This window comes from Phoxinus phoxinus (genome assembly GCF_949152265.1).
Source record: "Phoxinus phoxinus genome assembly, chromosome: 18".
NCBI classification, from domain to species: domain Eukaryota; kingdom Metazoa; phylum Chordata; class Actinopteri; order Cypriniformes; family Leuciscidae; genus Phoxinus; species Phoxinus phoxinus.
The window spans coordinates 10,171,114-10,195,458 of record NC_136893.1 but is presented as its reverse complement, the minus strand read 5'-3'; the positions used below and the strand labels follow the sequence as shown (position 1 = coordinate 10,195,458).

At 39.5% G+C, this 24,345-nt stretch overlaps 1 protein-coding gene across 3 annotated transcripts in view; it reads right to left on the bottom strand.

Moving 5' to 3' along the window:
• The window catches only part of camta1a (calmodulin binding transcription activator 1a), a 364,067-nt gene that overhangs the window by 61,898 nt on the left and 277,824 nt on the right, over nt 1-24,345 (bottom strand). For all 3 annotated transcript variants that reach the window (XM_079588277.1, XM_079588278.1, XM_079588279.1), the window contains exon 5: nt 10,053-10,124. In XM_079588277.1, coding sequence (XP_079444403.1) covers nt 10,053-10,124 — 72 coding nt within the window. The remainder of the gene's footprint in view (nt 1-10,052; nt 10,125-24,345) is intronic.

Sequence of the window (24,345 nt, the reverse complement as noted above, 5' to 3'; positions counted from 1 at the left end):
TTTGTTGTGGGTCTTGGAGAGTAACTCCAAAGGCCCCAAAGCCTTCTGTTTTATCGTCCTCTATCATTTGTGAGGGTGCAAAGAGCTCAGACGTTCCCCCAGGCCTTCTAACGAGCGATGGAGATGGTCCAGTGAAAAAGGCCATCAAAGCTCTCTGGGCGCAGGGCAGTGTGCCAGACTCAGGTTCTGAGTACGGTTATGGTGGCAGTAAATAGCCCTGTGGAGGAAGTTTATGTGTCCCCATGTGGCAACCCCCACTCCCCATTCCAGCTCTGACACACCCTGCATTGCTAATTTACAAGGCAGCTCATTAATGGTGTGTGATTTACAATGCTCATTTGAATCTCTGATCTCTGCCTGATGAAATCATCACCTTACAGTGGCTACACACACGCACACACAAACACACACACACAGTTTGAGGCATATGACAAATAAATAAAACACTGTATAATGAAGGAAAGAAAAGTCAAGAACAAAGACCAAAGAACATTTTTTTTTGTTCTATTAGCTTTTGTGAAAAAATAAAATAAAATAAATGTGTACTGAAGAAAAAAAAAATCTAGTCAACCGTCGTGACCTATTAATAGAAAAAATACATTTCAAATATTGCTTGAAAAATACAAAACAATTTTTTTTAACAACGAAAGAAATAAAGAAAGAAAGAGATTTAGACCAAGATCATCTCATCTAAAATCAAAACCTACAGATTTCAAATTAGATCTACACATCACCTCAAAGAATGAAATCAGGCCTACACAACATTTTCCAATCAGATTACACTTGCATATTGCCTTCCATCAAATTAAAATTAGACCTACACAACACCTCACATTACACAAGCAGGCCTACGGAGGATTTCACTAAAATGAGAGTAAATTAGCCAAAATTAGAGACGTAAAGCAGAGGCTAGAGGCAGAGGTGTACACCTCTCTCCATTCTTGTTCAGAGCTATTTGTTTATGTAGTCGCATCATAAAATCAGACCTTACAAGAACCTTCTTCAGTCAAATAAAGCCACAACATGTCTCCCTATTATCCTTATAGTCACATAACAGAGCGGTCACTGACCTCTCCGCTGCTCTCTAAGTCAGACGGAGCCGTTTCCTCCCCTTGGGACGGGCCAAATTCCCGAACTGGTGAAACAGATCTCCACGATGAAATTGCCAATCACAGAAATTGGATTCAGAGCACTGCTTTGTATGTTGATGAGCCTGGGCTTGTATGACGGGCTTTAAATCGATATGACAGTGAATAGACTTGAATTTGGGGTGGAAAAACATTTCTCCTTCATTCTTTCCGTCTTCTCTATCTGGGATTTCTGTCTGTGATGAGGAAATCAGAATGTCAGACTCAACCAGAGCTAATTGGGCCTCTGATGTGTAATCAGTGCCGGACAAATGCGACAGTTCTGGTCATTAGCTGCAGCAACGCAAGTTATGTGTCGAAACGTCACAGCGCAGTTCAGCTCACTCCCAAAACACACCCGGCAAATGGCCGGCCGCACACACGCTCGTAAACGCGGCTGTCTGCCAACTGGCAGTACTGTGTCCTATTGATCTGCCTTTGCTCACAGCCTGCTGTCATCTGACACTTGCGAGCACACACACACACACACACACACACACACACACACACACACACACACACACACACACACACACACACACACACACATTAGAGGCAGCGTATCAAAAATGTCCACAGTCTGGGCCCAATCACACAGGCCTGTCCCTGGCATTGATTGCACAGGATGCTTTAGAAAACATGAATCTAAAGCAGGAAAGGTCTGAGCTGTGCCAACTCTCCTCTGAGGGACACACGCAGGGACTGTTTACACATGGTATTTAGATATGTTACTGGTGATCTGATCAGCAGCGGTCAGTTGTGACACACGGTAGGAAAAAAAGGTGAGCGTCTCTGATTTTGACAACATACAATTCATCACAACATCATCTGCTATTTGTTAATAAAGTCTGAAAAAATAATACAAAATGAAAACAAACTTTATTTTACATTTGTTGACCTTGTATATCAATTTGTTGCAAATTAAAATGTTTGGTTCTGCGTTGTATGTCATAGTTTATGGAAAAATGTGTTTAATTAAGTTTATAGTTGTACAATTTCCTACTATTGCATATTTTCTTTTTGTAAAGATTTTTTTTTTTTAATGAACACATTTTTATTTTATTTTGAAATGAACGTAATTTTTTTTATGAAAAACAAATTTATTTTCATATATTTATTTTCCATTAAATGTTAAGTTTATTATGAAATTGTTTACATTTTTCTTTATGAACAAAAAATAAAACATCCAAATAAATAAATACAGGAAGATATTAAAACATGTATTTATTTTCAAATATTTATTTTTCATTAAATGTTAAGTTTGTTCAAAATGGTTTGCTCAGTAATTTTCAACAAAAACTTAATAAGTGAAAATAAGTATTATAAGATTAAATTAATATTTCTAGCATATCTAAAAACACATTGCTAAAAGTAAAAATGAACAATTCATTGAAAGTGTGGGGAGTGAAAATGTTGACAGGGCAAGTGAAAATCGAAAGTACTGAAAAAAATTATCCTTATTGTTGAGACCTGATTTAGTGCCATCCTGTTTCAAACGGTTTGTTCAATACTGATGTTAATACCAGGTGTAAACTCGGCCAACACGTGCACACGCAAAAACAAGTTAACCAGCCAACAGAGCGTAGCGCTCCCAAGGCTCTCCAGACAGTGTCCTAATAGAAAAGCAGTGATCGCGCTCAGACGCCAGCGTGACCTGCGGCCCATGAAGCGCCATCGGTGCCGTGTGATGCGGGCTGCTGAGTCTATAGGTAAGAGTTGGATTAACACAATAAGGCAGGTCAATCTCCCGCTCTAATGTCCCAGACGCACAGAGGGAAACGGCTGGACACACACGGCTGCCAGCGGCCGGCGCTCAATAACTGGCTGAATGTCAGTTTGGCTCACTGGCAGACTCCTGCCCTTTCACAGAGCTCTGAATTATTAAGCAGCCATCTCACATCCTGGCTCTCTCTCTCTCAGCTCGGTGTCCACGTGAATGGCTTCTGTACGGAGGAGGAGGAGTGACATGCAGGATATGTCAAAGTGAAAGTGGATAATGGGGAAAGTGCTATGCAAAAACAGCCTAAAAGGTTGTTTGGAAAGGGTTAGGTCAGAGGAAGCCCCAGATGCATACTGGCCCACAGCACCAAGCCACAAAGACAGAGACAGAGAGAAGAAAAAGTTAATTTTCATTTACTCTGCTGCTGGTCAGTGACCCTTAATATGGAGGAAGTCTCTCTCAATGGGAGAGCAATGTTCTGACCTGACTGAAGAGCTGATGGGGTCAGGAGGAGAGAAGTGTGCGATGAATGAAGGGAAGAGAGTGTGAAAAGTTGAAAAGGTAGGTGACGGACTACTAAATATGTTACTTTTGCTTACACGTGCTTCCTCACATATTTAGTTCTCTATTTTACATAACACTATCCTTAAAGGGATAGATCACCTAAAAAATTCTGTCATTCCAATTTACACAAACTCATGCCATTCCAACGACTTTGGTTAATCTTCCAAACACAGAATAAGATATTTTCAATGAAACCTTAGAGGTTTCTTTGCCTCCAATGAAAGTCCAAGCCAAAATGTAGAAGATCCAGAAGGTGTTGTTAAACAAATCAATTTGAATTTAGGCTTTTTTACACGTATAAACATACAGTACATAAAGAGAATCACATGGTAAACACAAAAGCTTGTGTGTGCGTCACGTGCGCTAGAACCAACCTCATTGGTTTTCGAGCATCACACATGCATGTTTGAGCATCCATGTTCACCATATGGGATTGGCTCTATGTATGTGTGTTCACATTTTTCACATTTAAGTAAAAGTCTAAATTAAATTTGTTCATTATTTAAAGTGATTGTCTCTCTTCACAAGACTTGGATTAAATCGCTTGATTATGGATTCGTTTTATGATGCCTTTATGACCTTTTTGGACTTCTAAGTTTTGGTTTAATGGAAGGACTGAAACATCTCATCTTTCATTAAAAATATCTTAATTTGTGTTTTAAAGATGAACCAAAGTCTTATGGGTATGGAACAACATGAGGGTGAGTAAATGATGACAGAATTTTCCTCTTTAGGGTGAACTATATACAATTATTGCTAAAGCTGACAGAAATGTTTATGTGATTAAGCTGCTTAAAGGATACAGTAGTTCACCCCCCAAAAATTTACTCACACTCATGATGTTCCAAATCCTTGTGACTTTCATTCTTCTGAGGAACACATATTAAGCTATTTTGAACAATGTTTCAAAACATTCTTGTAGGTTTGGAATAACATGAGGATGAGTACATGAGGAAAGCATTTTTATTTTTGGGTGACCTATCCCTTTGACCATGAATGCAGAATGCATACACATACGTTACATGCATGATTAAGTTGCGGTTGCCCCTAAACTGAATACTAACGACTGTTACCTCTGTCATATCAGAAGCTTACTGGAAAAGAGACAACTAACCATATAAAAACATTGATTAAGATTATGTTCGCTATTGCGCCCCTTGTGGCAATGCTGACAATGCAACAGTGCATGAAATTGGGCTTGCATAGCAAGAACTGTTTGCAAGAATTTGTGTCTAAACCTAAACTCTAAAAACTGACTGATCTTGAAGGATTCTGATCTAGGAAAATGTCCAACTAGGATAAATAATGTTAAGCATCATGAAAAAAATGTGTTCAATATGCTAATTGTGTGAGAATGGGTAGACGGTACACATGGATTGTGTGTAAGAGAGGTGTCTGTGTGAGTCGGAGAGTGTGTACGACAGAGGCTGTGGGCCGAGATGGATGGAGATGAGAGAGCGGGCTACTGGGACAGCTGACGCACATTGACGGGAAATTGGACCGCTGCTATGATGAAGAGCAGGTGGAGGCAGGTGTGGGAGAGGAAGACGCTGATGTTTACAGATAAGGGGATTGTTATAGAGGAGGTCCCATGTGCTCTACTCTGATGTGGCCTTATGTAGCACTGACACAGCAGCTCTGCGGGTGACTGAAACCATGTGCCAAAACACCAATAATAATGTGAACCTGAGAGAAGACCTGAAGAAAGAGAAACAGAGAACTCTTAAAGTCTGATCACGGTGAAGATTCTTTTCTTTCTTAAAAAAAAACAAAACAGACATGACTCTAATATATTTCTTCTATGATGAGCAATCAATTTCTGAAAAAGTTGTTTTGATATAATTTGAAGGGCTTAAAGTAATATATAATTCAAAATGAATAATTATTATTCACATTTTCAAATGTCAGTAAGCTTAAAAATATATAATATTTTTCCCTTTTATAAAAATGCCACTTTTGTTAAAATAAAATGGAGTAACCCTGAGAAAACTTTCTGACATTCATAAAGAAATCATAATATCTGTAATTTATTTTTTAAATTTAAGATTATAATAAAAAAATATATAATATATGAGCTATGTTGACAAGCCCAGTCAGTATTTTCACCTTAGATGCATTATTTTCCAAGAAGCTATGGAAATGCAGAGAAAATATCAGCTGAAATGGCAAGAAATAGCAATGAGACATATTTTGCAGAACTTAACTTTTACTCTGCTCAAATTATTCACTGGCAGCTGGCCACATGCAGCAGGTGGACTAACCACAAAATCACCTCACCTGTAAACTAATATCTAGACTAGTTGAGGAGTTTACATTGTATAGCCTCAAGATGTTAACTTTCAGCTGGCTGAAGGCACATATACAATATTTGTTATTTTGATCAGGGCTTCTGCAGCATATATGACCCGAATCAGTGCAGAAAGCTGGATGAGTCAAGAGGGCGTGTGAATGAACAGTGTCTGAATATTAATGCACAGCCCTCGACTGAGATCCATGTGTACGTGTGCGCTTAAAAGCAAGACATACTCTTACCCTTCACATTGTAAAGCTGCTGTTTGTAAATACTCCCCACCTTCCATTGTTTGGACAAACAGACAGTCCCAGCCCAAACTAAAAAAATATAACTCAAAAAGCTCATTACCAGCATCCAAATATTCTTATTCTTTATAATTCACACATCCAGGGCCAGAGACCAGACTTAAACAGTCGAAAACCTATTCACCTGTCCTCTTACAGCAGCTGCAAGCCACAAGCTCTAAGACTTCTCAATCAATACTCAGCTGCTGATCCATGCGACAGCATAAACTTTCAACTTACCACATCGGCACCTCATAACAGACATTAATCCCACGGCCCGGAAATCAATACACCATCATTTCTCTTTTGTGTATTCAGCACCCTAAACAATCTGGCAATAACAAACACAAGCAAGCACGGGCTGTATTAATGTCCCCCATCCGTTAAAACAGTCTAATGAAGCTTTGTCTCATAAATGACTCTGTCTGGGAGCGTAAGCGACGTTAAATATACATTACTCTGAGCCTGGGAAGTGTGCGGTCAGGGGCGCGCCGACTCCAGCACAAATTTGGTGTGGCTACACAAACAACCGTCTATGAATAAATAAATGGAGAGCGGCGCCTGTCCGGACAAAAAGGAAGAGTCTGCCTCATGCCTCGGGCTAATTTACACCAGCCTAGCGGCCAAAAACAAATAAAAAAAAGATGACGAGGCGAGGGAGTTCAACTTTTCATCATCAGATCAAGTCAGGAAATGGAAATGTAATATTGATTTTTAAAGCACAACATGTGCGTGCCGGGGTCGACATTTAGGTAATGGGGAGATTTCAAAGCTCGTCAAAGTCTGTAAAGTGCACTTGTTTTGGAGCGCCTGAATAACTGATCACAGTTTAAGAAGTTTTCAGCACCACGGACAGCACCACTGACATGCCAATGCCAGATTTAGCCAGTGTATGCAAGACAGATCGAGAAGAGAAAAAGAGAGCATCCATCTCTCCTTCTATATGAGAATGCTTGTTTATTTTAATGAGCATGTATGTGAAGTGGTACAGTGGGATGTATACTTCCAGTATACATGGTCCAACTCATCCGGATCCTCAGCGGAGAAACCATACCTTGCCATCAATCATGGGGAGAAGGCTCAGGAGGGAAAGAGGAAGACAGAAGCGGGAAGAGAGATAAACAGAGAGAGAGAGAGAGAGAGAGGGAGAGAGAGAGAGAGAGAGAGAGAGAGAGAGAGAGAGAGAGAAAGAGAGAGAGAGAGAGAGAGAGAGAGAGAGAGAGAGAGAGAGAGACATGGGGGTGGAGGCGGTTGCAGGTTTGCTGCCAGTTTCTTGATTAATCTGGACAATATTCTGTCTTATGAGTCATTTCATTCCCTAACATAGCCTGGCTCTCCTCTCCTCTCCTCTCGCACAATAAAGAGGTCTCGGCAAAGGCTATTGACCACTTTCTAAAGATCTGCCAGCCTGGAAGACAAATGAAGTGTGGCCTCACATTCAGCCATATTAATATAATAATGATATCCGGGTCTGTGTCCCCGGCCGCCACACCTCAGCCCTGTAATGTAGGATTTGATGAAGAAGGAGAGCCGAGGAATTACATTCGATTAGCACTAAACAAGAGAATGAGACGTGGAGCGATTAAATCAATCAAGTGCAGGATCAGGACAGTCACAGAGGGAGTGTGTGTATGAGCTGTGTGTGTGTTGGAGATAATATGCCCTTAACACCTCGAATCTCTAAACAGTCATTCCCTCTCCAAGACAGTCTATTCTGCGTGAGTGAGAACTTTTTAGAAGGGCCAACGAGGTGCAAAGCATTCTGGGTAAGAGGCGATAATACGTCCCCTCAGCAGATCTCTGCCTTTATGCAGAGCGAGAAGAGCAGAGCTGTGCAATACCACCGAGACATGCCTAGAAGAATGAGGCGCTATCTGAGGGAAAAGTGTTTTAGAGGGAAGGAGTGCCGAGATTCCTCATAGGCTTCTTTTCTCATTACCTCCTCTCCTCCCCTGTCTTATTACTGAGACTTTCCTCAATAAAGAAGATCTAGACTGGATAAAAAGGCAGCCACACTTGTGGTCTCTGTACGCTTCCCTCTTCTTTCGCTCCCTCTCTGTGATCACATTCCCTGAAAATGTAGTTTTGTGTCATCGTTTGAGGCTTGACTGTGCTCGGATTTGGTTATGTGCATACTTAGCGGCCATGCAGCCTTTGTGAATCTGCTCTCTGGGACACTAGTGTCGCATAGACACAATTTTGACTAAACAACAAAAGGTCTGGTCCACATTAGCATCTTATTCTGGCTTAGATTATTCTGGCGGAGACAGAAAGAAATTCTCTTGACTCACATATAAAGCAATTAGCCTGAGTTTGTTTCATCTTTACACTACTGCTCAAAAGTACGGGGTCGATCAGATTTTTAAAATGTTTCTAATGGTTACCATTTTTTATGTAAATGTTATCATTTAAAATACTAGCTTATCATTTAAAATCAGTTTTCTTTTTTATTATATATTAAAATATCAGTATATCTTCAGTGTCAATGCCGATTGGGTGCTCAAACATACCTATTATTATTATTACCTATTTTATTATTATTATCAAGGTTTAAAACAGATAGAACATTCAAAAGTTTATTTAAATAAAAATATTTTGTAATATTATAAATGTCTTTACTGCCACTTAATGTGCCCTTGCTGAATACAAGTATAAAATCTTTCAAAAAAATAAAAAAATAAATAAAGCACTGACCTACTGAAAAAGTACTTTTGAATGGTAGTGCAACTTGGAAAAAGCAAGATATACAGTGGACATACAGTTCTGCGAATAGTTAACTTACTCAACTTATTAATAAGGATGTGAAGGTAAGGACATTTTCCCACTGGTTATGTGACAACTACGGTAATACAGTGCTTTTACATTTCGCTTTGAAATCGAATCTTCCGCCATCGGCCTTGTCAGTCAGCTGGCTCGTCATGTGATCTGTGCTGCGCCTCTCGTTCGGCTCACGTTGAGCAATTTTTCTGTTTTAATTGTAGAGACTGTTCTCTAACTGAACTAAATGATTTTTATTACTATAAAAAAATCAAAACGACAGTGCCGTGACAGGCCAATGATGTAACCGTTGTACGGCTGAACACAGTGTAACACCAGTAACACCGACTATCGCAGCAAACCTACTTACTAAGGCGGCTCAAACTCAACTTTGAATATGTTTCAAAGATTTGACGAGTAACCTGGCAAAACTGATGAGATTTCTGCGCAGTATGTATCAGAAATCAGCGAACAGACACTGTCTGAGACAGTCTGAGGTTGAGACTGCAGGGACACAGTGAGGCTGCCACCATATGTGTAAGACAAAGTCATGCTGGAACAACTTGCTCTATCCTGGAGACAGAAATTGAGCAACTGAAGCGGCAGTGAAGCAGAACACGATTCAGCTTAGAGGAAACTGAGAGAACACGGGACAGACTGAGAATAATATTTCTTAGAAGATGGAAATGTTGCTACAAAAGCTTTCACGTTTTCAAAGTCGGTAATAAGTAAGATGCCAAAGCACTAATGTTCTTCCAATTAGGAGCATTGTGTATCACAGTAAACAGTGTTTTTAACATTAATAAGCGTCTTCTATGGCAAGTAACACTTTTGCCATAATGTGCCATCAAAATGACACAGCAATTAAAAATATTAAATGAAAAAAATCTATGAATTATTGTTACTGGATTTTGAACGTGTGTGAAGTGATTTTAAAAAAGTCAAGCAATTATTGTGTTTCATGATCGATGGTGGCTGTCACTTGTGAGTCTATCCTTAGTATATGTCCTAAAAGCCTGATATCTCTCTTTTGAGTTCTTTTAAAGGCTTCATCTGCATGCGATCCCTCTCTGGACCTCTCTCAGTGTTGGGCTGTAGTTTCGAGGTTAGCTTTGATCAGACGGGGAGCTCAGGCTCCAGCGGGCTGAGGGGTTAACGTTTAATCTTCCTGCCTCTCTCCATTACAGCTGAATTACACTCGAAGGTGTGCTGCTCAGCACCAAGTGGAAAGGGGGAAAAGAGGGGGAAAAGTATGATGGCTTCGGAAAAATAACAATAGGCAACTGAGTTCCCAACAGGTGTCTTACCTGTAAAAGCCAGTAGCACCTGCGGTGGAAGGTGGGGATGATGGAGGAGTGGACGTAACAGCCGTACAGACACTGGGGAAAAACACACAGACGGAAACATGGTTAGTAAAGAACCCTGTTCGGTATGGCTATATCTGAAAAACAAGTATGGTAGGGGTTATGGGGTCCGCCTCTCTGACAGTGCTACATTTAAATAGAAACAGACAGTTCAGCAGATTTACTCTAGAATAGACCTGATATTTAATTTAATGAATAATTGATTAAAATATATATTTAATCTAATGTAGTTTATTTAAAATGTATACAAATAAGACAAAACATAACAATGGAGAGTAACATTAAACTAAATATTTTGCTACAGTAAAACATTAGCTTTATAACTGCACATGCCTAAATTTTCAATTAATACAAGCCGTCAGATAAATGAACTCCCTTTTTATTTTATCTCTGCAAACATCTAACACAACTTAAGTCTAAACACAGCAGATGACAGGACCATTTAGAACAAACTAGTAAATACTAAAAGCGCATGAAACTGTCAAGAGTACTTGTGTTACAATAATGCTCACACACACCCGTGCTCGAAACACAAAAGCATGCACACGCTCGCAGCCACGCAAGGTGTACATTTTAAAATAGTGGGTGCATTTTCTATTACTCGCTTTTGTGTTTCACCTCCCTCCACCATTTTACTCGCACGAGAAGTTCGTAAGTGACGAAAGAAGTCAGAGAAATGTCAGTAGTCTGTAATCGATTATGGTCTAATACTGCATCGATGCAGAATCGTCCAGGTCTGCATCGCGATAAATCGATGCAACGATTCTTTTCAACACCCCTAGTTCCTCGTGCTGATGTAAATGGACACGGCAGTGACTTGCATCACAGCTCCCCCTACTGTGTGGATGATCAGCTTCTTCATCACTTGCAATGTTTCCAGTTGCATCTTTAGTGATTTCGCAACTGTTTACTATGTCTTATTGTCAAAGGTTTTTGCAAAATAAGCACACATGGACTTAACTGGTTTTGCAGAAAAACACAGTACATTTTTTTAAAACTCAATGAATTTACTAAAGTCACATTTTTGAAAATAAGCCATTTCAATTACTGACCTTTTCATTTTATTAAAATGAAATTACTATACCTAAACATTGGAGCCTGATAAAAAAAAAGCTAATTTCAGTAATTGTATATATATATACAATTGTAAATGTATTAATATTGTTGCTTTGGTAAGCAAAAGAGACTTCTTTCAGGAATCTTATCAATAATAAAAAAAATATATATATTATTAATGGTAATGATTACTCATTTGTTCTGGTAAAAAGCTGTGTGTATAATCCAAAGATGAAACAGTGATGTAGAGTTTTTCCACATTTCACTGTTACAAAATTGACTAAACTACTACCACACTGCTGAAAAATGTTAGCAGTGTCGCCGCTTTCAGTTAGTTCCTCTGCCACACTGCTGGCATTACTGACCCATATAGGTTGAGGAGCGACTCTCGCCCATGTGGCCAGACAACGTACAGGACTGAGGTCTGCCAGGGCTGAAATGAGTCATGTGATTTTGAGAAGACATCTGTGATGCTGAGCTGTTGCTGGGTGCCGGCTTTCTTCCCAAACATATTGTTTGCAAGCACTCAAGCCAAAGAGCTTGGCTCTTTCTGGAATAAATCAAATATCCATTTCTATGGTTACGGCTCCTCTACAACGCACACAGGGAATATTTATTTACCTGCGGAGAATTGGAAAACAAAGCAGTCTTGGTGCATTCACACACACACTTGCATGACTATATGCACACATGTACACATGTCTGCAGGCACATACGCACACGCACATACGCACGCACGCACGCACACACACACACACACACACACACACACACACACACACACACACACACACACACACACACACACACACACACACACACACACACACACACACACACAATGAAATAATGGACTTCTTTGAAAAATCTAAGAGAGGTTAAGGGCACCGTTATACTGCAATGATAATGTGGCATACAATTAGGATTGTGTGTCCAGTGTTGGATCACAAAGTGTGCAAATCAAAACTATAGTTCAATTGAAGTTAGGTATTTCTAAGGCACTCTTCACAATACCATTTCAAAAGAGCTCTACAAAAGATCAGAGTCTTGGCAATTCCTAACATGGTATAGATAGGAGGAGGATCAATCCTAGAGAGAAATCTTGTTAGTCTTGGCAGGAGGACTCTCGCTCTCCTCTCGTCGGCAAGATTGTTTCTACAAAAGCATATATTTTTACATAGTACAGTTGATTTTGAGTAAACAAAGGCAAAAACCTGCATACTAGTGTTCTGAAGACATATACTGTAGTATTTACTCAAGCTTAGAATATAAATAATAATATACTGCACGTCACAGGCCCATACTGACTGACCACTAATATAAATGTATTTTACTGTTCACAGTGTGAATCATTTCACACAAATCATTTAAAAAAAGAAAACAGCTATTTTAAATTGTATTATATTTTTACTGTCTTTGATCAAATAAATGCAGCCTGGATGAGCATAAAAGACTTATTTCAAAAACATTAAAACAATCTTACCAACTCCAAACTTTGATGATTTGCATTAACAACCATTTTTATTTTTGTGCTGATAACTGTACACCACTTGCTGAATTAAATATGCAACGTAGTGAGGCCATGTGACAATTATCTAGCAGGTACATATACAGTATAGTATTCATTTAGTTAGACAGTAAGAACATTCAGAACATAGATAATGGGCCCTATCTTGCACCCAGCGCAATTGACTTTGTACACCAACGCATGTATGATTCATTCCTATTTTGCACCAGACACATAGCGGACTTTTCCCTCCACAGACGCACGTCTGTAAATTAGTGAATGAACTTGCGCTCCCGGGGGCGGTTCAGCGAAAAGAGGAGGCGTGTTCCGGCGCAAACGTTCCCTGGTGCTATTTTGCAGTTACAGAAAAAAATTCCACTGACTTTAGACTAGGTTTTTACTGGTCAGTGGCGGAATTTTTTTCTGGAACTGCAAAATAGCACCAGGGAACGCATTGCGCGTTAGTCATATGCTATTTTAAGGGCGCATGCTTGGCCATTATGTAGCGTGTGAACAACGCGCATACACTTTGATTCTCTAATCTAAACAGACGCAGCAGTTATAATTTGTGCAAATCATACATTATTACAAGAAAACATATTAACACACAGGGGAAATCATTGTTGTGTCCATGAAGATGTGAAAAAATAAATCTAGCTTACACATTTACCCAAATTATTATACGCCTGTTTAACCGAAGCTAATTTGGGTGGGTTTCTCCCATCCCCAATGTCACTTCTCTGTCTTTTACAGCCCTGGCGAGAACGTCGGACTCCTCGGCTGTGAACCGCTTCTGGCGCGCGCCAGCAAATCCGCCGTTATAGCAATCCGCTATGGAACAAGCGCGTCTGCTCTTAAAGGGAATGTGAGAGGACGCTCTGATTGGTTTATTTCACGTTACGCCCAAACCACACCTATGAATAATGTAGCTACTTCAGACCAACCCATTTTAGATTTGCGTCAGGCACAAGAGTTATTTATCCCCCCGGTATAATAGCAACAGCGCCCGGGATGCTTGCGTTTCAGATCGTTAAAATAGGGCCCAAAGTCTTTATCTATCTCTCTCTTTCTTTCTTTCTATCACCAGCAGCAGCACAGAACAAACAAGTGAGTGTGTCTTTGTGCTGACACAAATTCCCTGACCGTGTCAATGCACTCAGATACTCATGAGCAAACAAACACTATACTCAGCAGAGCATTGAGGTCCCGAGTCTCTCACAGGTCCCTCAATACAGAGAGAGAAAGAGTGAGAGAAGGCCAGACAGACAGAGGAGATCTCTGCAAAGCTTTCTACCAGGGGCGTTTTCTCCGAGTAGGCAAGGGAAGCAGTGCCTCTTCATTTCACAAGTCCGTCAAAACGCCACTGCTTTTATAAGTCCAGATCTGGATTTAAACATATGAGAACACATTTCTCCATCTCCATCTGACAGATTATGTCTATATGTGGATGTCTGCTATGTGTACCAGGCCGAGCGCTCCGAGTGTCTGTTCCGCGGTATTGACAGGTGTGTGCGGTTCCTTACTGTTCATCCCACTGTGCGGACTGGAGAGTGAATAAATTAGCCCCAGGCAGCTTCTGTTTACTCAATTTAAGAAATACAAAAAGTGTTCAGCAAGCATAAACAAGACGCCTGGGCCGTGTCAGACTGTAGCACCTGTCAGAGCTGATACGGGAATCAATGTAAACTGTCCATCGGCTACACACACGCTGTTTGCACACTATCAGGGCTTACACACACATACACAACAGTAAAGCTCTGTTACAAAAGCTAGCAAGCTTGCCTCTGACAGTAACTGAACCTCAAATGGAGACCGGTTTCGGCAGTAACTTTTCGAGAGCAACTTGACTAACAATAGATTTTGCTGTTAGCATGTTGCTAAGCTAATGCTGTAATATCGTATAACATCATATTACATTTTTTTATTACTGTTCTTTGCACTGTGTGGACAGGAGAGTGAATAAATTAGCCCCAGGAAGCCTCTGCTTATTAGGTTTACTGGGATTCTATCATTAGGTTTATGAAGAGAGAAATTGTAAAATATATTGACTCACACACAAACAATCCCAGGCACAGGTAGGCTGACCATCTCGCATTCTCTCAGAACATTTGATGATATAATACACACAAAAAAGCAAAAGAGAAAACCGCAAATCTCTAACACAGACAAGTTTATCAGTAAATCAGGACAAATATTATTCAGCTCTTTGCTGATTCTCTCTCAAGGCTGCGTGGCAATGTGACAAACTGACAATGACAGAAGCCATTATTTGCTGTCTGTGGGCTGTGACAAATGACAGCACATCAAATGGCAAGCAATTAAGGCATAATTATATTCCCACAATCACGCAGGACTTCTCTCCATTTCTCTGTCTGACTTACTCATCATTCGAAGCAACAGCAAGACTACAAATTACGAACTGTTCTCAATGTATATATAAAACAGACTAACTTGATGAGATGAGATTTTGTTGTGAAATGGGCCATTTGAGATATAGTGGGGTCAGTCCATCAGTGGTTCAAAAACAGTAAAGTTGGTAGCTTGATTGAGTGATTACCTCTAGGTATGGTATTTCAAAGCCAACAGTTATTTTTTAATTAAAAATGTTCAAGCAACCTTGACCACTTGAAATGAATTGACCACAGCGAAAAATGTGTATAAACATTGTGATCAGAATTTTTGTCTGTCCAAAAGTAGATTATAAAGACAGTCAAAGGGTAACAGTAGCGGGTGATTTCTTCCGATACTTGCTTACTTTCTGTTTGTGTGAGACTATGGTCTTCTATGTGCTCTGCTAGGCAAGGCAAGTTTATTTTAATATCACATTTTATACACAGTGGATAAGTGTTTTACATAGAAGTAATTAAAATAATCAAAATAAATAAGAATAATTATTTTATTATTCTTAATTTAAGTTTTATTTATTAATAAAACAGTTTAGAATAAAAAATATTTTTTCAAATAGTGCAAACAGTCGGACGAACAGTGGCACAGTGCTCATTCATTAAATGCACAGCTAAACAGATGTGTTTTGAGTCTGGATTTGAATGTGACTACAGTAGGAGCACATCTGATCTCTTCTGGAAGCTGGTTCCAGCGGCTGGCATAATAGCTAAGCGGACTCACCATGCTTAGAGTGAACCCTTGGTATTTCTAGCTGATGTGATCCTAATGATCTGATCATATCTGCAATGTATTGAGGTCCTAGCCCATTGAGTGATTTATTTACAATTTCATTTCATTTATTTTATTTATATAGCACGAATAAACACAACAGAAGTTGACCACTGTGCGTTACAAAACAAAAGTCCAGGAAACATAAGAGGGAGAGCAAAATACCATTACCATTGAGACAATGTAATAAAATCATAATTTAGAGAATTTTAGAAAAATGCCCGGTTAAAAAGATACAGCTTTAATTTACATTTAAACTCATATAAAGAGGACAGATCTATTCCACAGCCTAGGACCGACAACTGCAAAGGCGCGATCCCCTCTCGACTTTAATCGTGAATGTGGCTGGGACAGATTATAACTGCTAGTGGACCGTAGACACCTACCGGGCACATTCACTGTTAAAAGTTCAGATAAGTAAGAAGGCCATTTAAGGATTTAAAAACAAACAGCAATATTTTGAAAATTGACTCTATAACGCACCAGCAACCAGTTAAGAGACAATAAAATAGGAGTAATATATTCATGTTTGCGAACCCCAGTTAGGAATCTGGCAGCAGCGTTTTGGACCATTTGAAGCCTTGTAATGGAAAACTGGGATATTCCTGGATATAAAGAATTACAGTAATCCAGGTGGGATAGAACAAAAGCATGTATAACTCTTTCAAGCTCTTTCGGTGATAGGAAAGACTTTACTCTAACAGCTTCGAGTGAAAAAAACTTGATTTAATTCTGTGTTTATGTGTTTATCCAGCTTAAGAGAGGAATCCAAAGTAACTCCCAGACTCTAAACTGTAGGTTTGATGTCAGAGTACAGGTTTGCAACATTAATTAAAAATATTTTTCCCATTTCCTACAGAGGGCCCAAACACAATAGTAATAATACTCTATTTGTACCAGTAATAATACTTTAAAATCAATCCTAAATGTAACTGGGAGCCAGTGTAAAGACCTGAGGACTGGTGGGATGTTCATATTTTCTGGTTCTGCTCAGGATCCTGGCAGCTGCGTTCTGTATGAGCTGCAACTGTCTTATGGTCTTTTTGGGAAGGCCAGTGAGGAGTCCATTACAAGAATCCTCCCTGCTGGTGATGAAAGCATGCACAAGTTTCTCTTGACTGGAAACAAAGCATCTAATTCTTGCAATATTTTTCAGATGATATGCTGATTTAGTTATTGCTTTGACATGACTACTGAAATGAAGGTCCGACCTCCAGTCGGGGTCTAGTAGCTGAGGATCAGTAATGGCCATCAGAGGGGAAGGACACTTTGGTCTGATGTTACATGGTCAGACAGTTGAGTTGTGTTTGGGACAAGCCAATTGTGCACATCTTCATAGGAGGTGTTACGCGAAGCCATCAATCACGGCAGACGGGCTGGCAATGAACGCAAGGTGTCCAACCTGCCGAAGATGTGAGACTCTCTCATTAGGCCATAATGAAGTGTGAAGGCACTCTTAATCAGACCATGGCATCTTAAGTATGGTGCCAATTTGCTGTTTTATGATGTGACAATATGTGCGGTTGGGATAGGGGACGCTCACAATGAACTTCAGTCAGGGTAGATGCCACGTTTAATGTGATGTGAATGAAAATGAGGCCGTGAGGAACAGACATACAGTCCGTTTAATACATTGTACAGTATTCAATATTGCAAGATAGGCAAGACAATACAAACGAATAGAATAAAAATTACTAATATAAATCACCATACTTTTCCCAGATGATTAATTGCAGTACATTAAGACCATTGTTTTGTATTGCAAGATTACAGAAAGGTTATGTTTAAATTTGTAAATTAGGTATTATCTGATTAAATATGCACCAATTTGGAAAGTCAGGCTTAAAATTGTTTCATTTTGTTGAAATTTTAAAGGTTTTTACAGAGGGGATATATTTTTTCTTTTAATCTTTTTCTTTTTAAATAAAAAAAATACTGTCAACAGCCAGAAAAACTAAAATCCCCATATTTCTAGGAATAAAATGTCATATAAATCAGGTGAATGATATATAAAGAAACCCCTCTGAAAACTCATTCAGAATATAGATATAGAAATAAAACTGGAAAGTTTGGTGCATGTACTGTAAGTGCTACTGAAATGGAGATTTCTGGTTCAGTGCATGAGGAAAAAAAAAACAATGGGTTTGCCTGTCTTGCCTTATTAAACAGACTCATATTCTATACATCACAGCCTCATTTTCATTTGCATCAAATTAAATATTGTGCCAACCCTGATTGAGGCCCTTAAGCCTCTGAGGGAAACCAGACACCACAGTGTTTCTCTGGTCTCGTATAGCAGCTACAACGAACCCCACACTAACCTTGATAGAGTTTTGTCTTATAGCACTCGCTACACAAGGAATAATTTATCAGACAGTGAATCCAGTTGGGAATACTCAATCATACAATTTGAAAGCGCATTGGCGACAACTTGATAAATTGCCTCGTAGAGTGATATAGTGAGCCGAGACCTTGTAGATAATCAAGACAAATCTATTACCAATCACTTGAACATGTACATTTGTCATGCCTTACTCTTCTTTCAGCAATACTGAACAGATCTGGATAACTATGTGCATACATGAAACGAGTATGTCCTGGTTATGAAACCTTTTGCTGTCACATCTATTGCAGAGTCGCCGTTTTATTAAGAAGATCAAGTTCCTGTATTATCAATCAGGCATCTGTAAGTAAACCTGCCTAAGGGCAGAGAATTGAGCCTGAGGTAAAGACACATATATGTCTCCTGTCCTGCAAGTTATTCAGCCTCTTTCAAGGAAGAACGGGTCTATACTTACCTTGCTGAACCCATATGGCTAGTTGAAGCAGTAACAGGCTGTCGCTAAGACTCAGACTGCCACATTGCCAATCACAACCTAACTTTCTTTACACACTGATAACCTCCAAGACTTCTGCACCTCAAAATGTGGCAGAGCTGTGAATTGTAAGAAAACTGGAAAAGGCACGGGTAATTTTCTGCAAGACACTATCTGTAGGTTTACAGGCATTTCCTTTAACTCTAAAACACACGACACAATGCGTAATGCGGGTAAAACACCTGGGAAAAAATCGATATGGAAAATTCCACAGTACATTAAGACAGTACATTGTGCCCTATTTTTTTACAGTCTTAGTGTATATAATTAAATATAATATAATATAATAGTGTATATATTTTTTAGTGTATTATATAAGGCCATGTTCCAAATGGCCCTTAAGCAAAATAAATTTAGTAAATATAAAGAATTATAATATAAATTAAGTACAAATATCTATACGTGACATTTCTGTCTGTCATGCCTATGGTACCTTAACATTTTAAGTAAAACCCTTATTTAAACTTTCAAACATCTTTTTACTTTGTTAAAGGGACAGTTCAACCACAAAAATTTTTTTATGAAAGAATTCAGAAAGAAGTTCCTTTTTGGGTGAGCAATCCTTTGAATATAAATTGGAATTCTCCACAATGTTTGCTAACTCACTTCAAATTGTAACCCTTCTAGTATCATCTACTAGTATGACGTTAGCAGTATCATCTCTAGTAAGCATTCTCATCTCATTGAGTTTAGCCACCTCTTTATCCAACAACACCACTGCCGTCGCAACTCAAACTTCAGATGTGTGGAAATAAATGAAGGTATGGGGACAAAGCCGCCTGCACCTCATGGTAATTTGGTTTCTAAAAATACCTTGCACATTGTAAATAAACAAAAACAGTTTATACACAGACCCCAAAAGGGGGAATTAATTATTCGAGCTGGACAAGTAAACACAGCCATACATCAATATCACAAACACAACAATAACACAGGAAATATTGTACACCTAAGGCTGTCCAATATCATTGCACACACACACAGAGAGAGAAAAAGAGATAAGGAGGAGGAATAGTGTGTGTACTACCCACACTCGTGTCTGTGACAGTACAACAAATGCGTGCGTGTGTGTGTGTGCGTGTGTGTGTGCACGCTTGAGCACGTCTCTCGGGCAGAAGACACAGTGTCTGTTGATGTTAATGCCAGGCCTCTGGGCTCAGGGCCAAAGGCATTAAGTGGAATCGAATTCCACAAAACTAGCTTTAATCAGCAGGTTTTTAAGGTTAGAATTACCCTCTCTCCTCCAGCCTGCCTGCCAAGGTTAAAGCCCTGCCGGAGCAGGCTGAGGTAATGGGATGGCGGGGTGGCAAAGGCCCCGTGCTCCTCTGCTCCTCGACACACTTAAACCCCAGCATACTCTCACACACGATGAGCATTTGTGGAATACTGAACATTCCAGTGCTCTCCACTTGTCAAGGACAACGGCGGCAGACTGAAGTGTGTGTAGAGGTGGTGTGGGGACTGTTGATTGCTGTTGATCTATTACATCATTAGTAGACAGAAGCTGGAAGTGGTATCCTTCCAAGATGAACATACACTGTCTAAAAGTATTTTTACACATCCGAACCCCGATCAGCCCTCGGGCTGAGGAGGCTCAGAGCAGATAGAGCCATCATTACTATGAGTCTCTCTGTGTCACAATGTAAGGGTACCGTAATAGCCCATTAAGTCCTGCTGTCTGACAAAGTGACTTCGGGCCTGAAGCCTGGCCAGAGTTCTGCGGACAGACACATGATTCATGAAGAACCGTGTGCAACAGGCAGCCTTTTTCCTCCTTCATCTGCTCTGTGTCTTCCTCTATCAGGGTGAAACAAAAATAAATGGCATATTTCTCTCTGTCAGAGAGGGCTGGTGATGCATGAGCTCCTAACACAAAGAACGCGGGCCTCTGGGACTCCACAGAGCTCGGTTATTTGCGTCCCGCGAAGGATAGTGGATGGCTCTCAAATTGAGGAGAGGCTCTTACATGCTGGAGTCAAAAGGAGAGAAAGTTTAAACGAGAGATTAGCTGCCTGAAGGGAGGGATTGTTGGTGTCTAATATAACAATTACAGAAACTTTCATGAAAGCTTTGAAGAGAGTTTATCTCTTAAATATGAAGAGAAAAGGATTCGGCACTCTGTTCCTTGTCAAAAATATCAGGGGTATTGAGAGATAATTCCTCTTCAAGCCTCTGAAAAAAACTTTGAAGTATAGGGAAATTGTCTTTCTTCATTCTCCATTCACACCATCACCCTGTCTGAGATCCCATTCTCTACTCTACCTCTTCCTGATCCTTGCCCACGGCAGGGCCGAACTCTACCAGCGAGCTGAATAATGAATCTGTGTCTCCATCAGATGTAGCAGGCCATTATTCATAGGATTCTCGGTTTCATTACGGAAGCTAATAGAAAGTCAAAGGAACGGTCAGTCTCTCCTGTGTGTGTCAAAGGTCAGGGGTTATCTGAAAACCGCTGATGTTTTTCAGCGTGCTGAAGTTCCTGGATTCATCAGCAATTAAGATTCGAGAGAGCAAGTGATTCGTAAACATGTCCCAGTAATATTAGACTTTTGAATATGAATCAGAGGCTGGTTTGCATGAATACCATTTCAGATCGTGCAGTGCTTTGTTTTATTTCCATTTGTGCGAAATATTTATGCACAAAGCTGTGCTCCCTGGGGAAACTGCTCTCATGCTTTTTGAACAGCTTCAAATGTTCACAACAAACGCTGAGCAGACAAACACAATGACGGGGCTGTGTCAAAAATATGGAAAGTGGGTTAAACCGTTTAACCCAACTTAAAGGGACAGTTCACTTACACCCGTATGACTTTTCTTCTCTTTTCCATACAATGAAGCACAATAAAAATACCATAAAAGTGGTTCATGCGACTTCTGTGATACATTTCTAACCTTCAGAATCCATGTGATATGATATCAAAATTAAGTTGTTACTTGTGCCGATTGCAAAATTGTATTTGATTTGGTAAAAGATTGTGGGTAGTTGGTTTCTCAGCAGCACATAATTAAAAGGTTATCATATGGATTCAGAACACCTGGAAAATAGCACGAGTCGCACAGACTATATTACAGTAAATATGGATTATATAATGATACTTGTAATTTGAGCTCAAAAGCATCCATCCCTTTTACATTTGCTGTATGGAAAAGAGCAGGGAAATTTGTTAAAAGAAAGTCACGTACAATACAAAAACATCAGTGAGAAACATCATTTTTAATGTTTAAGTTAACCATTCATTTAAAAATCTTAACATGTGCAGAAAAGCAACTATTTGTGGCTTTTTTTTTTTAAAGCAATTTTTTTTGGGGGGAAATGTAAAGGTATAGGTAAGTCAACCAAAAATGAATTTACTCACCATAATAGTATCCCAAAACTGTATGAATTTTTTTTTTGCAGTACATAAAATAAAATATTTGTCTTAGTGTTTTTTGCAGTGTAAAGTCAAAGATGACCAAAACTGTTTGGTTACTAACATTTAATATTTTCTTTTGTGTTGAGCAGAAACATGAAGTCATACAGGTTTGGAACAAGATAAAGGTTAGTAAATGATGGCAGAATATTAGTTTTGAAACAAACAAATGGAAGTGTGGAGTGTGATTGTATAAACCAGGGAGAATATGTAGCTCTACATAATTGTGTTAGCAGTGATTAGCACACAGTTATAGATCTCCCAGCTTGATCTATATGCTTTCTTCATTTCTGCCGGCTCCCGCACGAGCAGACAGCCGCTCACAGAGACTGTTAATCATAAAGAGTCTCTTCAAAAAAGAGAGAATAGAGAGAGAGACAGAGTCAGGGAAACATCAGAGGAGAGCAGAGAGACTACTTGATTACCAGCGAAACAGCCAGAAAATCAGACCCTGGGATGAGGGAGGAGAAAAGGAGGGGAGAAAGAGAACAGGAGGTACAGAGAGAGGATGGGAGAGAGAGAGAGAGAGAGAGAGAGAGAGAGAGAGAGAGAGAGAGAGAGAGAGAGAGAGAATGAATGCTAACCAGCACCCAAACACAGAGCAGAGGCTTTATCCTTCACAGGCAGAGGAACACCAATCGCAAACACATTTTCTCAAGCCCAGGCCCTGAGAGAGATAAAAAAAGCAATTTGTATTCTATTCCTCCTCAGAGTCGCTTGCCCTGTTCCTCTGCCTGCATATTTGTAAACACGGCTTCGTCAGAGTGGCTTAATCTTCCTCGCACAAACGCAGGCTGGAGGCGGTGGAGGGGTGATGGGATGGGGAGGTTGGGGCGGAGGGGTCAAGCGAGGTCAGTACAGGGCAAACCACATTTCCTGCTCTGCCCACTCACCTGGACTATCCTGCCTTCCAAGTCAAGATGAATGTGAAAATGGATTTTAATGATGAAATAGAAAAGACTATTGAAAAAAGCACATAGCATTAATATTAGGCTACTATAGCAACATTTTAGTTAAGGACAGTCTGTTTCGCAAAGTCACATTTTGATTGGCACATTTGACACATTAACCTATGAAATTCCCACACCACAAAGAATGCAGCTCTACTGAGTAGGATATATCATAATTTTTCATGTTTAGAGGGCTAGATAATTGGTTGTTAGTTGATTATTTCACTGTTTTGTTATTGTTTGTCACTGGTTGCAGTTTAGGTTGTTAACTTATATAAATACAATTATGTTAACAATGAGTGTGTGTTTTAGTAAAGCAGGCACATTACTTTTGGTGGTGGTGATAGTATGGTAAGTTGTCTGTATTCATGTGCGTATTTTAATGCGTATTTATATTTGGTGGTTTAAAGCGTGTTTATTTCATATTGATGAGTCAAATTTTTTAATATGATGGCCGAGACAATTTTCCTTGTTTGTTTTATGTAGCAATATGCAACGCTCTGCCATTTGTATTTGCTAGGTAGATTTTATTTTTATAGTTGTAGAAGCGTCAGGTTTTTTACAGTCAGACAAATACATGAATGGGCCACATATGTTTTTCTAGCTGGGGATACTTTGCATTACGTCATCGCCCCTTTTCGTTACTTCAGACGGCCCCTTTTCAGTGCTCTGATTGCAGAATTCACACTCGAAGCCAACTAATCGGTTGCTGTGAGCTCATGCCGTCCAGAGAGGGGCCGCTATATTTTGGAGCATGGTGGAAAGGTTTTCAGTCAGGATCCAGATGGCTGGGAACAGTGTGGGACAGCTTGATATTCTCACAGTGACAGACAGTGATCAGTCCGACCTTAACTAGCAGGGCTGATACAGGCCTAGACTAACCCGAGCAACCTTGCCAAATTTACTCCCAAAACACAAGCCAAATTAACACTGAAGCGGCTCAAGAACAAAAAGGTGAACGGGCCTGATCTCAATCCAAATAAGAATCTGTGCAATTATTCGAAAATTGCGGTGCACAAGCTGTAGAAGGCAGCTCTACAATATCTAATTATGTGGTGACTAAATCTTTAAATATATTTAATATATTTAAAAAATATGTCTGGAAATATTCTTAATAATACTAATACAAGATAATTCTTTATTTATTTTTTGTTATATTTATAACTTAAAATATTTAAATACTTTATTTGTGCTAGGATTATTAGATTTAGTTCTTTGGTATAAAGATAACTAAATTTCTCTCTCTCTTTCTCTCTTTTTACA